The sequence below is a fragment of the Volvox carteri genome (assembly GCF_000143455.1).
Source record: "Volvox carteri f. nagariensis unplaced genomic scaffold VOLCAscaffold_21, whole genome shotgun sequence".
NCBI lineage: Eukaryota > Viridiplantae > Chlorophyta > Chlorophyceae > Chlamydomonadales > Volvocaceae > Volvox > Volvox carteri.
This window is the reverse complement of record NW_003307564.1, coordinates 827,806-843,388: the sequence shown is the minus strand read 5'-3', so window position 1 is coordinate 843,388 and position 15,583 is coordinate 827,806. Positions and strand designations below refer to the sequence as shown.

At 49.4% G+C, this 15,583-nt stretch overlaps 2 protein-coding genes across 2 annotated transcripts; both read left to right on the top strand.

The window, feature by feature from the left end:
- Window positions 1-2,878: 2,878 nt before the first annotated feature.
- Window positions 2,879-10,043, top strand: VOLCADRAFT_91480 (uncharacterized protein; the record flags this gene model as incomplete). Its single annotated transcript, XM_002951018.1, has 15 exons — window positions 2,879-2,998; window positions 3,371-3,424; window positions 4,114-4,233; window positions 4,602-4,827; window positions 5,062-5,239; window positions 5,485-5,609; window positions 6,106-6,224; window positions 6,507-6,569; window positions 6,776-6,976; window positions 7,228-7,269; window positions 7,482-7,514; window positions 7,746-8,063; window positions 8,161-8,292; window positions 8,548-8,695; window positions 9,835-10,043. 15 exons carry the CDS (start codon window positions 2,879-2,881, stop codon window positions 10,041-10,043), a joined length of 2,088 nt encoding a protein of 695 aa, XP_002951064.1.
- Window positions 10,044-11,439: 1,396 nt separating this feature from the next.
- Window positions 11,440-15,405, top strand: VOLCADRAFT_104931 (uncharacterized protein; the record flags this gene model as incomplete). Its single annotated transcript, XM_002951017.1, has 5 exons — window positions 11,440-11,450; window positions 12,509-12,641; window positions 12,715-12,786; window positions 12,995-13,119; window positions 15,273-15,405. The coding sequence occupies 5 exons, from the start codon at window positions 11,440-11,442 to the stop codon at window positions 15,403-15,405; spliced, it is 474 nt and encodes a 157-aa protein (XP_002951063.1).
- Window positions 15,406-15,583: the final 178 nt, after the last annotated feature.

The following is a 15,583-nucleotide window of genomic DNA, read 5'->3' as shown; positions in this document are numbered from 1 at the left end:
CCATATGGCTGGCCGCTGTTTATGGTTGAGTTTGCTTTGGATGAGTAGATTCAAGCAATATGCAAGCATGTTGTTGTATTCTGGGCATACCACGAGGTCTGCTTCCACTGATCAGTACTTTTGTAAAGTCGTGGTATAACACATACGACCATAAGATGCAGTTATGTAGGTCCGGAATACAGCAGTCCATGACGAATTGACGAGAACATGTTCGGCTAGCTTGTATCTTGAGTGCTTGCTTCCTAGTTCTTTGGAGGTGAGGTGTGCAGTCGTTAGCTGTCACATATCATGTATGCCCGTACAAAAGGGTGAGGGTTTGGGCGAACGGCCGTGTATGGGTACCGATCAGAGCAATAAACACATGCATTGACAACTAGTGGATCCACTAGTAATCTCCGGAGTAATGTTGAACGATAGCTCGCCTCTCCGGACGGAATTTCTTCTCGCCCAGCAGCTGGCTACATAGCAGCGGCAAACAGAAGTGTGAGCGAGCCAGTTCTAAAAATGACTAAGTATGTAATGAGGAGAGTAAGGACGAGATACGATAAAAAGGGAAGCGGAAACGATTATACGAGTGAAGTGCCTAGTTGGTTCTTGACAACCAAATGTCCGCCTAGACGGAACTAACCAAAGTAAGGATATACCCTTGTTGGGGTATGACGTACGATAGTACGGCAGGAGTTGTTCCGCCTATGCGTTACAAGTAATAGTAATAAGAATATGTTAGTCATTACCGTATTTAACGGAATGCTCATAACAACGTACGCACAATCAAAGCGAGGGTAACTCTGATTGCCGGGTGCCGCAGGACAGCGGAGCAGCAGCCATTACACATGAGCTTTCATGCATGGCAATAAAAGCAGAAATATAACTGTAGGTTTTCTGAATGAAACGAAAGAAAACCAACGTTTTCTGTGTATTTGACGAGAGCGTACTCGGTTGAATGTCGTTAGTGCGTACGGTTGGACCGTACAGGGCTAGAGTAAGTCGCAGCAGTGCGACGGAAAGAGTAATTTCGCGAGTTCATCATGTCAGTATTGACAGGTTTCCGCTGCGGCTTCTGCCCTAATCTACAGCGTTCAGAAGCAAAGTCGCTCGGTAACCAGGCTCACCCCCTCCCACGGAAGCAAGCACAACTTCCCTGCCTGCGGGTACCCCTCCGTCTGTACGACCCCTAAGTGGTAAGGCAACTACTCAAGAAAACAGCAGAAATACGTTCCAGCAGAAAACATCCGTAATCTTAATATCTTTAGCCCTTCTGACTCTAAAGTCCTGAATTAGTGTTGTATGTCTGCGTTACCGTTGTTATTATTCCATTATTTCATGCGTGTGCTGTGCGCGTGTACATGAAATGGCAACCTCAGTCCGAGCGTTATCAAGTTGATTCACGGACTGTTATGTAGTTTAATTTTGTTTTTTGGGCTGTTTTTTGGGCGGGGCCCCAGCGTGAAGCGCCCAGGGGCCCCCCGCCCTGTAGGATTCCCCATGTCCGTGTGTATGTGTGTGTGTGTATATGTGTGTATATGTGTGTGTGCTAGAGTTTTAGGGTTTTAGCTAGGTAACTTGCGTTGTCTGGTCTGGGTGGGTGCCTTGTTTGCCATGATCGTCTCAGGTGCAGTACATGGACATTTATATTGGCCCGCTCTACTCTTCGTGAGTCTAGAGCCCACTGTAACAACCACCACACACACAGCCTTTTAGCTCCATGACATCATTCCTTCTCGCATCTCATTATCCAGCCCATGTGGAACTCAGCGGCACGACCGAGATAGGGATTCGTTGTCCTGACATTACATGAAGACGTGATAAACATCTACTGAACATGCAACGTGCAGCAGTACCTTTTTGCTGCGTCTTACGCAACCGAACGTAGCAGTAGTAATATAGTAGCGATATGTGAGTACAACATGTGTGCAACTTGCTTCGGCTTGCCCAACTGCTGAATATATAGGCATGCATTAACAACTGAAGGCCAGATTGGTAGATGTGCGATCTTACTGAGGTTGTGTGTCTCATCGGTAGAAAGTACGTCGTCAGTACTTATGATGACTTTCAAACGGTTGATTGAACGACAATCGGTTATGGTTAATCTCTTCCCTTGCGTAAATGCATCTGTTGGTACGATTGGCTTGATTTTCTAGATGTGAGAATGTCACGTTCACGTTCATTCCCCCATTCAAGTAATATAAGATTTTCACAAATGAAACCGGCGAAACATTTCAAGGCAACTCGCTAGCCCCACTGCTAATGCCGTCTACCTTCAGTAGCACGATAGGGACCTGCGCTACCTCGCTACCTTCCAAAGGGTCAGTCATTGCGGTTAAGGAGGTCGAAACGACTCCCGTACTGTGTCCGTTCGGACTTCCTTTAGTAAGCATGCCGTTCCTGTGCCTTACCTTGAGTATAAAAGCCACCAACCTTGCTGCTTATTTGAAACACGTTAATTATACCTATACGGTTCGATTTATCTTGCTATAATTTTCATTTAAAGCCCTGACGAGTACGCCTCTCAACCTGTGTCGTTTCTTACCTTCCTAAGCATATGATAGAAAACATAAGCGCATAGCGACAAATTATTTATATCATAAACAAATAAAAATTTTCTTGATAAGTTATTAAGTGTCTTCGGATACAGAGACCTACTTGCGAAGAGTGTCTCGTTCTACCTAGTTTTCCCTTGGTAAGCGAATGGGAAGGGACCCCATTAACCTTCAAATATACATAAAAATGGAAGCAAACAATATTTTTAGGATTATCTGTATATGCCTGCCAACCTACCTGCCGAGCGACTTTACGGCGATACGTTTCCACCTTACTGATTCATGACATGCATGCCGCAGGTAGGAACGCAAGTAGCAACGGCTGATAATTGCCTTCCATGACATCAACGTCGTGGAGAGGCGCAAGTCGCGCAACAGCGGTCCGACGACTGCTGTGGTGCTCGGTTTTCCTTCAAGTTATTGCCCTCCAACAACTTGCCTGGGCCAGCATTGGTGTGGTAAGTCCTGGCTCACGACAAGCGCGCATCTCAAAAATACCAAAGCCTCCCAGGAGGGAAAGCAATAATCCTCCCAAGGCGCACCGACGGTGCGCATACGTGCATAGGTTTATGCTTACGACAGGTTCGAACATAATTTCAGCAGGACAGCACCTACATACATAAATATGTTTAGCCACATATCCTATTAACTGTCTGCCTTCTGCAGCGTTGCTGCCTGCCTAGCTCCTGCCTGAATGTCTTCCTAGTTTCCTTGCGTTTTTCGTGACGCCACTGCGTGCCGGGCTTCATGTACATTGGATTGCACATTTCATTACTTCATTCCTTCAATCCAACTAAAGGACACTACTTGCGTGTGCACTCTGAACTTAGATTGAGACCATGGACAAGGGCGGCTTCGTCTGCGCCAGCATGGATGCAGCTGAGGTGGGTTTTCGATTGCTGCAAAGACTTGATACCTGACTGGCTGAATGATGGCTTCTGGAAATTATATGTGCAAGATACGGGTCCTGCCACCTTGGCTCGTACAACATGTTTTCCTGTGCTTATCATCGATGGCCAGGGCATATTGCTGACAATAGACACGCTACACGCATGTCCGGGATGGAAAGACAGGCGCCTGTCTGCCGGCAGACGAGCCCTAGCAACATGACAGGTGCAACCAACAAATGATGCTTGCGATAGGGCTGAAGCTTCAGCCATACCGCCACCTTAAGGTTGCCATACCAAACATGTGTGCATGGAGCCAATACTTATGCATGCATCCGGCATGCATGTGTGCTGGATCATATTCAGGATGCACCTACTAAACATATTTCTTTCCAATGTGTATGCACATGTTCGACTCTTATGTCAGTGTCTGTGAACTGCGTACATTAAAACGTACTCAAGCCTTTCTGATTTCACGCCTTCTATCTAACCCTGAATCCGTGTGTCAAGAATTACCTGTTTTAGATGTACACCAAATGTGTACGTAGAGCTTGGTGTCTGCTCGGCAAACTTTTGCCTCGGCAATCTCACATACTTGCCTGCTGTCGGTTCTCCCTTCATGCTGACCATCAACCCCACGCCTAAATTTATTGCTCACCTTGTCCTTGTATGCCTTGCACCTGCAGCGTCTTTGCCGGGGGACGGATTGCGGTGCATTGTACCCCAATATGATCAAAAAGGCTCTGCAAGTTGCCCCAGAGGAAGCTAGAGGCATCCTAGCCTTTGGCGCCTACACACCAGGCTCAGTAAGTTATGGTGACAACAATCACACAACCAGAATACGTAAGGCCCCACGGCTCATGGAATGTGCTTCATGCCATCCCCACGACACCGATGACCCGAGTCCAATTAAGCAGCTTCTGAGAACTCGTATGCATCTGCCGCCATACCCCTGCTTCAACAACTTGTTACATATTGTACATTTGTAGACTCCCTTATCATCGCGAATAACATCGATGTTTATGACATTATTTGTTAGGCAAAATTGGTGACGTAAATAGCCCGTTGCTTTTTGCTGCCATCGTTGTTGAAGTGATACCCTGGACATCTTGATACACAGGAATGTTGTGACAGGCTCATTTAGCGACGTGTGCGACCTCTTATGCTTATTCAGGCTGCAAGGACAGCACTTGACGGCTGGGTGAAGGCCGCGGGATACAGCCCATCCATCATCACGTACGTGACCAACCCTGCGGCGGTTAAGTCGTACAACATCAGCACCTATAAGCTCCTATTCGTTCCATCGGGAGAACGGGTTGTCCAAGGCGGCATATCGGCCGACATGGTGAATGCCCTGGTGGCCATCAAAGGAGGAATCGCTGATTTCGTCAACCTTAATGGTAAGTACGATAGTGAAGTCGGCTTTATCCGTTGAAACATCCGTCCATATGTACATTTCCACACATACTATGTAGAGCGACATTATCCTTTGCCGCCAACACGCTAGCCAAGTCAGAAGTTGCTCATACGGCCCCCAATTATGATTACGCTGTCGCGACGAATGCCGGGAGTTCATTGCCTCTTCAATGTAACCACCGCTTAATAAACCACATTATTCCTTCCACCTCACGCAGGCGGGTCTTTGATTGCACTTGCACAGCCGGTAATGTTTGATGAATTGGAGGCGTCCTACCCTTTCTTCCCGGCGCCCCTCAAGACCACACTTATCTACGACCAGGAAAGCTGGTTCTCGGATGTCAGTGTAACGAATGAGATGTCGCTGATTTCCCCGAGCACCCAGAAGAACACTATGTAAGTCTCCCGCTTGCGTGATAAGCATATGTAGTACAAAGCGGTATTCATGGGGGTATCGTGTTTTTGGTTTGCACGCTATGCATCTATAGATTGTGCCCTGGTACATTGGATAAAGACCGTTCCTATCTAAATTTATACTAGCGCACGATATTGATAGATGAGTTTCTCATTTGGACAGCAGGTGAATGCAAGGGCATGCCTGTCACGTTGACGCCCTGCTTCTTATACCCCTTAACATGCAGCTCGGACCATCAGTGGCTTGGCTTCTTCTACGGCCCAGTAGACTGGAGCGGCCTCCGTGTTGTTGCCTATCAGACTGGCATGTGCCCAACTCCACAGGGCAAAAACCAGGACTGCCAGGCTACAGGTACGTACTGTGGTCACCAAACGAACTTAATGGATCACGTCATAATTATAACGTCCAGTCGATGATTTTTTTCACGAGCAATGTACAAACCTTGCTTCCAGGAACGCTATAGTAAGCGATGCTAGGGCCGATAGAATAACAAGAGGTCATAGGTTTTCGTCCTTAAAGGCACTGTTAGAAGCAGCAGAGGATGAGCTTCATCAAAGCAAGTTGCACAAGTTGTGCACAAGTTAGCACACATGGTTAGGCTCACATAATTAGGATACGCAGCAAGCTGCAAGCTGCAGCTGCTTGATGCAAATGCTACTTACATGCATTCCAGCTAATGTTTATCTACCAGGCAGAGTGCGTGAATCACTTTTCATTACTGCAGAAAGAACACAAATTCAAGGCTTTGTGTCCACTTACTGCATTGCATTCACCGCCTACCGCTTGCTGTTGCCTGTTCATGCGCATGCCCTGTCTTAATGCTGTGACTAAATTCATGCGTGTGCAGTGCTCTGCAATACGAAAGCCACGCTGACGGCCGAGAACTGCTATGATGGCGTGGACAACGATGGTGATACCTGGGTGGACAAGGAAGATCCGGATTGCGAGCGCTGTGGAGATGGGGTTGTAGACACGAACGAGGAGTGTGACGATGGCAACCTCTTGGACGGTGATGACTGCTCATCCCAATGCAGGATTCCGCCGCCACCATCTCCACCAAGGCCCCCGTCGCCGCCGTCGCCGCCGCCCCGGCCTCCGGCGCCCCCATCGCCACCATCCCCGCCACCACCACCGCTGCCACCGCCACCGCCACCACCACCCCCGCCGCCGCCGCCACCCGGTCCCCCACCCCCACCATCGCCGCCCAGCCCCCCACCAATGCCGCCGACCCCTCCAAACCCTCCCAAGGCTCTTGCACCACCCAAGAAGTCTGTCACGGCGCAGTTCCTGCAGACGACGCTGAGCTTCCGCGTAAGTGAAATAGTAGAGAGACAGATATTTCTTGTCAGGACATGTGAATTAATAGGGTAATAACGAACAATCCGCAGCGAGTGACCCACTCGCTCACTTCTTCGCCTATTTCATCTCAACTGTGTTCAACGAAACCATTAAGGCAATGTTTTCCCTGGTCTGTGGGGGATCACCCAAAATCCTGTTCATGCTCCCCTCTGATGCAGAGGATTTCGCCATACTTTGCCTTGTGCGACGCGACCTCCATGGAGCGCATGAGAGGCCAGCTGGCGACTGCTCTCAATCTACCTACCGAGAACGTCACAGTCACTTGCGAGTGGCCAAAGAATGGTGCTGGCAGCCGGCGGCTCTTACAGGACACGGATGGCCAAGATTCGACTGACACTGGAGATAGCAATCTAGCTGACGTAAGTGCGTCTAATTGCTAAATCTTTGCTGCTCTTTTGCAGCAGCAGTACATTACCTGGGTTAACACTGCGCACCGGGTAGGGCACTTGCTTTCCGTTTTTGTAATAAAATGCAAGTCAACATACAGCCTGCGTGAGATTGGAGCTTCGAGCCTGCTTTTGTCGAGTCCACTCCTAGAAAGCTTGTAGAAGGTTTCTTATGCTTGTTCTTCTAGTATCCAACCTTGCCCACCGGTGATTATCCCTTGCAGGTTTGCGGTGCTAACAGTCCATCCTACACCGTGAACATTAAGGTGAGCGCTGGCGTGCTGCGGAAAATAGGAGCCAATTAAGCGCATGTACGTGATGGTATGTCTGTTAAACAGGCAGAACGTACCAGCCACTTGGCACCCCGGGCCGCCGATGTTCACTAAATGTAATCCCAGCTAATTGTAGTAGCTGGTACACAGACGGCTAAGCGCATGTGTGTTCAGCACATGACGTGACATGGACTGCTCGCCCACAGCCCGAGGGTAGGCACCGGCTGGTGTACGTGGCTGTGAGGGCCCGAGACGGATCCCTTCAAAGGGAGGGAAATGTAGTAGCTGGTACACAGTACGGCACACATAAGAATTATAAGTACGCGCGAAGCGCTTGACCAGCATCTTGGGAGGCCTTTTCAGCGGTCAGCTACTACACTAATAGGCATGGCACTTTAACCTCTCCCTATCAAATTGTCAGAAGCTGACGTGTATCCTTGCGTGGACCCCGCACATGCTCGAATATGCAGCGCGACCCCACTGTTCCGTACTACGAGTTCAAGGTCAACGTTTGGAACTCAGTGAACAGCAAACTTGCCGGCCTTTGCCCTCTTGGGTCTTTTGACGGCGATTGGGCTCAGAATGGCTACACGGTAGGTGGGCAGAAAGGGGTAGTCGTTCCATTTCAAGTTGTGATCCGTGTCTCGCGCAGCATCTTGTGGGTACCCATGGGCTGCTGGGAAAAGACCTGGTCAATGGTGGGTGTTACTGACATAGACCCGTTACGCATGTTCGACACATGTCTGGAAAGACCGCCAGTTGCTCCCTTGCTGCACGGAGAGGCAAAAGTAAGGCCTGCTCTGGCCCTGTTAGCAGCCGGTGCTCCGTTCTACCATATTCATGAGCCAATTGCCAGTGGTGTGTGCGTCTTGCCTGTGCATGCAGTATGCTGAATCCGCCGAGGAGAAGGAGGTCAAGAAGAAGGCTAACATCGTCGCCCCAGTTGTGGGGGTTATCGTTGGCGTGTTCGGTGTCGGTGCGGTTGTGGGTATCACCGTCTTCCTGAAAAAACGAAAGGTGCGTGGCCTATCGATGGGTAGATTGCCTGTGTAAGCCATCGCCATTACAGGTGCTGTTGTGCATTCAGTACATCATTTACCCTCAATCGATGATGAACTCAGCTTGTCACCACATACATTTAAATTATTCAGCAAATATCTAGCGTTTACAGGCATAAGACACTTTTTGGGAAAGCCCAACTTCGGGAAAAATTCTAACACCCGTTGGCCCGCTGTACATCCCTTCATGTATCAATACCTGTTCGGCCAACAGTCACAGCTGTACGAGAGCGACTCAGCACAAAGTGACGAGACAGCCGCATCCAGGGGTGATGCAGCAGGAGACAAGGCTATCGTAATCACCAATGAGATATTTAGCACCACCTCTGGAGCCACCAACATCGGTGACCGGCGCAGTGAAGGTGCTCACCATCATCGGGGCAAGTAGGCCGGCCGGCCTGCATGGCTGACGACAGTCAGTTGTGAGCATGTACAGGATCACCGTCAGATTGAAGCCCTGCCGCTGTAATGCGGTGCCTGGAGGTGGAGAACTGGGAATTATCTTCAGGCCTCTGCTGTAGTTGATCCATGACAGAGGGGTTTATTTTGATGTAGCTTAATTCATGCCGGAGAATATCTGGTTATGGGCTGGTGAATAGGCAGGTTCTTTCATTATGATGGTGCATTGCTGCTTATGTTGTGGGATAGTATGGGGCGGGTAGTAGTAGCAACAAATCTGGACATGGTCGTCGGCTAGGCTAGCTGGTTGATCGTTGCAGCGAGACAACCAACACACTTTGGGCGCAGAACCTGTAGGTGTGTGCGCGCTGGTTCTTGGGGATGTTGATCTTGTTGGGCAGAGATGGTGCAGTTTGCGAGCATCCTACACCTGATGACTGCCTGGACCTCAGGAAACATAGTGAGCAAGGAATCTCGATGTGCTGTCAGAAGCAGCTAAAGACGGGGTTGCAGTTTTTGCTGCCACCACAGCAAATGTCGCTTTGCCAATGCCTTGGCAATGCGTTGTACTGCTGTCGCTGTAAGAAGCGGCTGATATTTGTAAGCCCACGATGACGGATGGAAGCTGCAATGGCTTTTACATCGGCGCATGCTGGATATGCGTTCCATGGAAACACTCAAACTGACGTACGAATGCGCCGCCTCTTGCATGTTGCCGCAATGCCAAAGCATAGCAAAGTTAACAAGAGGCCTTCACCTCATATGTATCTATCGTGGAAGTGTTCGTTCCAGCAGGCTATGGCAGCTGCTTTTCCAATGGTTAAGCAAGTCACAAGTTCCAATGCCGTAGAAGTACAGGGCTGTCCATAAGAGCCCGGGGGCAGGCAATTGTTGTTGGTCGATAGCTATTGTTGTGGTGCTGTGATCCAACATTGCCGTCCTCCCTTGCTTGCCTGTCATGCTTGCTGTGCCTGAGCGCAGCATCATGCTGCGCATGATGCTGGGTCTCCTAGGCTTCCGAGAAAAACATTGCCACAACTGGGGTTGCCCTCTGCCATGATAGTACGCACCATAATCATATTCATCTATCTCGCGCCCTCAGGAGCCAAGGTCCCTAGAGTGCTTAACCCGCACATCGCCCTAGGCGTGGCATTATTCACTGAGACATGCAGCTCGTCCTCAACGCGTTCTGCAGCCACAACACCTGCTGATGCACGCAGTGTGTTCGCGTCCAATAGACCTGTCAAGTTTGAGTTGACAACGACCAGTATTATACTGGTGCTTTTGGTGGCGAAAATGATGGCATGCTAGGGTGCACAGACCAACACCATTGACCGTCTTGCTGCAGCGCAACTTGCGATGTAGCAGTCGCTCACCTGACGGGAGGACTGACAGAGCGGAAGCGTGGAGTTATTGGTCCTCGTCGTTGTAGGAAGAAGTCCAACCAAGCGGCAAGCACTAGCGTACATAAGATGTGTACGTAACAGTTAGAGACGGCGGCAGCGGAGTCTTGAACTCCGAACACCTAGTAATGTGATACGTCAGTGTCTGGCCAGAACACCCCGCCCGGGTAGCTTATATCTCGGCCTACCTGCCGGATAATCTCTACTACGGACCTTGCCGTACTAGGATAATGTTGGTGGGGCCCGGGGCCCCATCCCGTTAGATTCGCTTACTAACAGCTACCCAGTTCGTGACATGTGACGAAGCTCGGAACATGTACGAAACTTGAGTTAGATCGTTTTACAAATTAACAGTTATTGTTAAAAGTAATCGTTAAAATATTCTAAGGGAAATGTAGCTTGCTACATGCGAGCTGACCAGGAACTAAGTTGACGCGCCGTTGATCCGCTAGATTTGGTTGGATGCTGGTGGTGCGTTGCTGAACCCAACGAATACATTCTGAAGACGGATGGGGTGAACGGATTAGGGTGCCCCTCTCGCAGGGGAGAGCAGGGAACTGCCTCGGGAAAAGGGGCCGCTGGTAAAGCTTAACCACCCTGTAACGACATACATACAGGTGAGACAGGCATATGTGCTCACATAGACGGATGAGACAGCTGTGCATGCACATGCAGGCAGGTGAAGGTTTCAGTCGAGGCACACTTGTAAACATGGGTTACCCTGTCTGTTACACGTCAGTAGTGTATTACCCCGACCCCTTTGTTACCCCTCAGTAAGGGGTTACCCCTACCCCGGGATTAGGTTACCTCCGTACAAACCCACATGGGTAACCACTTACCCCTACCCTGACACTAATCGTGCCATGCATAGTACCATATGGTATAAAAGATAGGGCTGAGATATATGGTCTATAGATGCTCGTCAATTTTACAGATGAGTCTGAGGATGCGCATAATTGATCTACACAACCCGACAGGACCAGTTTAATCACGGTATTGGCAACACAGCTGCTACTGTATGTATATCTCCTCGTACAAAATTCTCTTATGCTCGTCCCACGCAGCATCCTTGGATGCTGCAGGATATCCCCGGATGCTGCGTGGGTCCCCCTGCCGTCCTCGCTACTGAAGGATATACGATCCATGCATGGATCATGTGCACGTGCACGTCTGTATTTTTTTCGGTCGTCTATATCCTGAAGACCCGTCTATTAGACGAGTCATCTACAATAGTTCGTCTAAAGTCGAGTCGTCTATACATGTCGTCTATAGTCGATTCATCTATTGTAGACGAAGAATAGACGATGGGTAGACGGTGAGAGGAGTTCAATATGCTGGAGAGTGTCTGCTTGGGTTAAACCATGCCGCTGAGCTGATGTCTGTTCTGCATCAATGTTGGCAAGGTTCTGGCAGGCTAACACTGGCCACGATTATCGCCATACTTACAAAACCCCAGCACATGCTGTGGGGACCAGGCAGTGCCCAGCCTCTCCCACTTCCTTACCACAAAACTGTAGCAGTTTGAGATAATTGGGCAGACTTCAGTGAAGCCCACCCCTCATCGACAAGCCCACAACAAAGGCTCGTCATGGTCCTTTATAACTGCAATGTCTGGCAACTTCCCAGCACAGGCCGGCTGGTTTTGAAAACTCTCACCAGCACAGGCTGTGATGAACAGCCATTCCAACCAGTGATTTTTTTTCATTTAGGGGGGGTCTCAATTTATTCCAACCTAAGTAACAAAGTTGCTAGCGTCGCCGTAATGTATTCCTTAAGAGTGGGGCGCTGGGGGGGGCTACACACCCCCCAGACTCCCCCCCCCCCGATAAGTTACAACTCCCCTCATAGACCAAGAGGCACGCACTGAGTTGGCGCGTTTTCGTTCATGTGCGCACTCTTCATGCACATGCATAGATAGTTCTGGCACTGTTTGTGAACAAAAAGTAAATCCGACCAAGCAAAGGCCCAAAACAAGCAACCGCATAGCAAATCAATGTGCTGTGTCTGAGCCCGCTTGGCACTGCGAGCGCTCGGGTTGGGCGCCTCGCCGCATTCATTGTTGTCGAGCTGATTGGGTGACAGCTTGCGCTTATGCTGATCACAACCGCCATGGAAGGCAGGGGTAATGGCGCCCGTGTCATCGGTCGCCGCTGGCAGCAACACCATTGCCGATGCATTACCGACAACAGCACCGCCATCCCAAACGCCTTTATCAGGAAAACTTTCAGGCTTATCTTGCTGTTTTGGTGTTTGTTCGGCGTTCAAGTCGTTGCCTTTTGCGTGTTTGGCTATGTAAGGACCGGTCATACATTCTGCTATGCCGCGTTGACTCACGGGCTTGACCTTCTTGATGTGGCCCTGGCACCCTTCAAGGACGCAAGCAAGGGACATTAGACAGTATGGCATGACCGACCTGACCACAACCGGCCCAAAAGAAAGCTATGTCAAAACCCTGCGGGCCAGCTACCAATTCACCAACAAGAAAATGGAGACCATACAGCAGCAGGTTAGTCAGCAGGCTACACCCCCCCAGTTGCTACGCTTCACTGCTTGTCACTTGCTTCTGTACTCTCCTGCAGGTTACCAGCAAGCTCAACATTGTCACGGCCAGGGGGGCTGCACACGATGACGAATACGAGAGCAACTGCCTGGTGAGTGACCTCAGAGTCTATTTGGGCCAAAGTATAAGCACATGTTGTAGTATTTGTCATTCTGTTGCTGTCTACGTCTTGCAGAAGCAGGAGGTTCTTGACTTGAAGGGCCATCGCATGGGCAGATCAGGTCTAACCCTGCCCTGGGGACACTGACAGCCCCACAAACACTAATCCCACATTTGCACCCACTCGTGACCCTTGACAGGCGGAGTGGCCAGCCAGCCGCATCATTCGGCTGCATACCGCTGGAGACAGTGCTGCAGCGGGTTTGCATTGTCTGTGTGCCCCCAAAGGGCAAGGGGGCACAGGCACCCAGTGCCAGTGGGAAGGGTGGGAAGTCACGCAGGGTTGTGACTGGTAACAGCAAGGGTGGGCACACAGCTGCCGAGCTGAACCCTAAGTTTGTCTTGAATGACCTGGTGGGGTTGCCCCCAGATGACCTGATTCCTGTTGTGAGTGAGGAGGTGATGGATGAGGTGAGGGCACGGAAGGATTTGCAGCCCTCGGCGGCTCGGGAAGAGCTTACCAGGGTCCTTATGGAAAAGGAAAAGGAGAAGCACTCATGGTTTAAGTAGTACTCAGTACTTGTGATGCTGGGATGGGTGGAGCCTGGAAGCGCATGCCTTGTGTATGCCTAAAGGAGACATGGATTTGGATACTGTGGATATTGATGTCGTTGATGACAACCAAGGTTGAGGTTTCATCAGCCAAGGTTGATGACAACCACTGGTTTGCTAGTGTCAATGGCAATGACAAACCTGGACCCGGAACCTGAATAACATGGTGGGTGAAGCCCTGGTGGAAGAGGAAACGATTTGAGATTGTAACACATGAATAAGGAACGATGCCCGCCATCTACTGCCGTCTAAAAGATAATAGCCTATACCCAACTGTCTATAGACAGTGTCTATATCCGACTTGTCTATAGATAACCGTCTATATCCGCTTCGTCTATAGATGTAATCTATAGACGACCTGTCTATAGACGACTGGGTATAGACGGTCGTCTATGGGTCGTCTATTAGACGGTCGTCTATATCGTCTAAAAAACTCTTCTATAGACGAGCCGTCTAAAACTCAAAATAGTTCGTCTATAGTCACGTGGAAAAATTACAGACGCATGCATGCATCACCTTTCCATCCAACCCAAATAAACGGTCGAAGTGCGTGCGTTTAGCTCGACAATTATTGTGTCAATCATTTCTGTTCACCGTGGCTAATGCTGAAGCCGAACAATTAGCTTGAAGTACCTGTATGTTCAACTGTACCACTCAACTACACTACTGGATTTATCTACACCTACCAGTATAAATGATTGCTAGCCAAGCTATAAACGGCCATCACGTTTGCCAGCTATGCCAGCAGCTTTCAAGCTTGCACACCTTACACTCTATCTTCACAATGCACTGCATACATGGTCATTAATCATTTCGCACCTATAATGGAAAAAAGCGGAATTATCTCCACGGCATCCACTGAGCCGACGCTGTCTTTAACTTGTTGCCTCAGGCAACAATAGGCTATTGATCAGTTATGCACTGCAAAATGTCACAGACCTACCCGGCAGCGCAATTTCACTGTATCCACCTATGCTAAATGTGTAGTAACTGGCAACTAAGCAGCTCTCTCCAAATATCTAAATTGCGCATCAGAGTGACGATCTATCGAAGGGCTGCTGGTGAATGAAGCAGAATATGTCGTCATGTTGCACACCTCATGCTGCGTGCCTGGACGTGCTCTGATGCGTTCATCGACATTTCGGCTGCACACCAATGGGAAAACATGCTTTTGAAGGTCCCAACTGCATTATATCACACCGAAGCCATAACAAATTTTCACAATCATGATGCCAACTGATGGTGCCTCCCTGCAACAACCCATATGGGAGCACCACTACAACTTAATCGACCGTCCCATGTAGATGGTACGTACCATCTACATTAATCTAAATATCTACCGTACACGGTGGGTACACGCACGACAGATCTGGCACATGCGTCCTGTTCGTGTACCCACCGTATCTTCACTGTGCTTTTCTTTGTGTATACTAAAGTCTGATTCTCCTATTTCTGTGAATGTACCTACCATTACAACCACCTTGCAACAAGCCATTTACATACAGTTTCCATACACACACAGACACACACACAGACACACACACACAGCTGTGTGTCTGCAGACACATAGAGACATACACATACGGTGTATACACCCACATACACCTATAGGCGACACTCTCGTATAATAAGTGAGGACCGTCCACACCTTTTATATGATGTGTGGGACATGGGGGTCATATCTTCACCCTGCGGCCGCTACCCAGGAGATCCAGCCTTATAATTAGTGCTTCCCCGGTATTTCAGCCTCATCCAGTCACACAAGCAAACTTCTCAGTGGATCGCTCCGGTTGAGCACACATCATTGGCATCCCACGGAAGTGCCGGACCAATGACGGCCCAACTCCTTTCCTGATCGGCTCGCAGGTCAACTATATCCCAAGTCAACACCATCCATCGGCTAAAGGCATTATCTCCTTCCACCATCAGACGAGTTTTTGACCCGAACAGTTCTCGATCCCGGAGCCTCAGGGGGCACAAGTACGTGCTCTACCAGTAGTGCCTGACCTATATATACATATACGAGGATGTCGCCTAAAGGTGGTCGAAAATTTAACTGGCACACAAATGCACATGCAATTCATTTACTTTTAAAGTTTACGAGCAAATGTGAAGCAAACACTCAGTCATAAGCAAGCCATACTTAAGCCAAACACGTTTGTATCCATAAACACGTA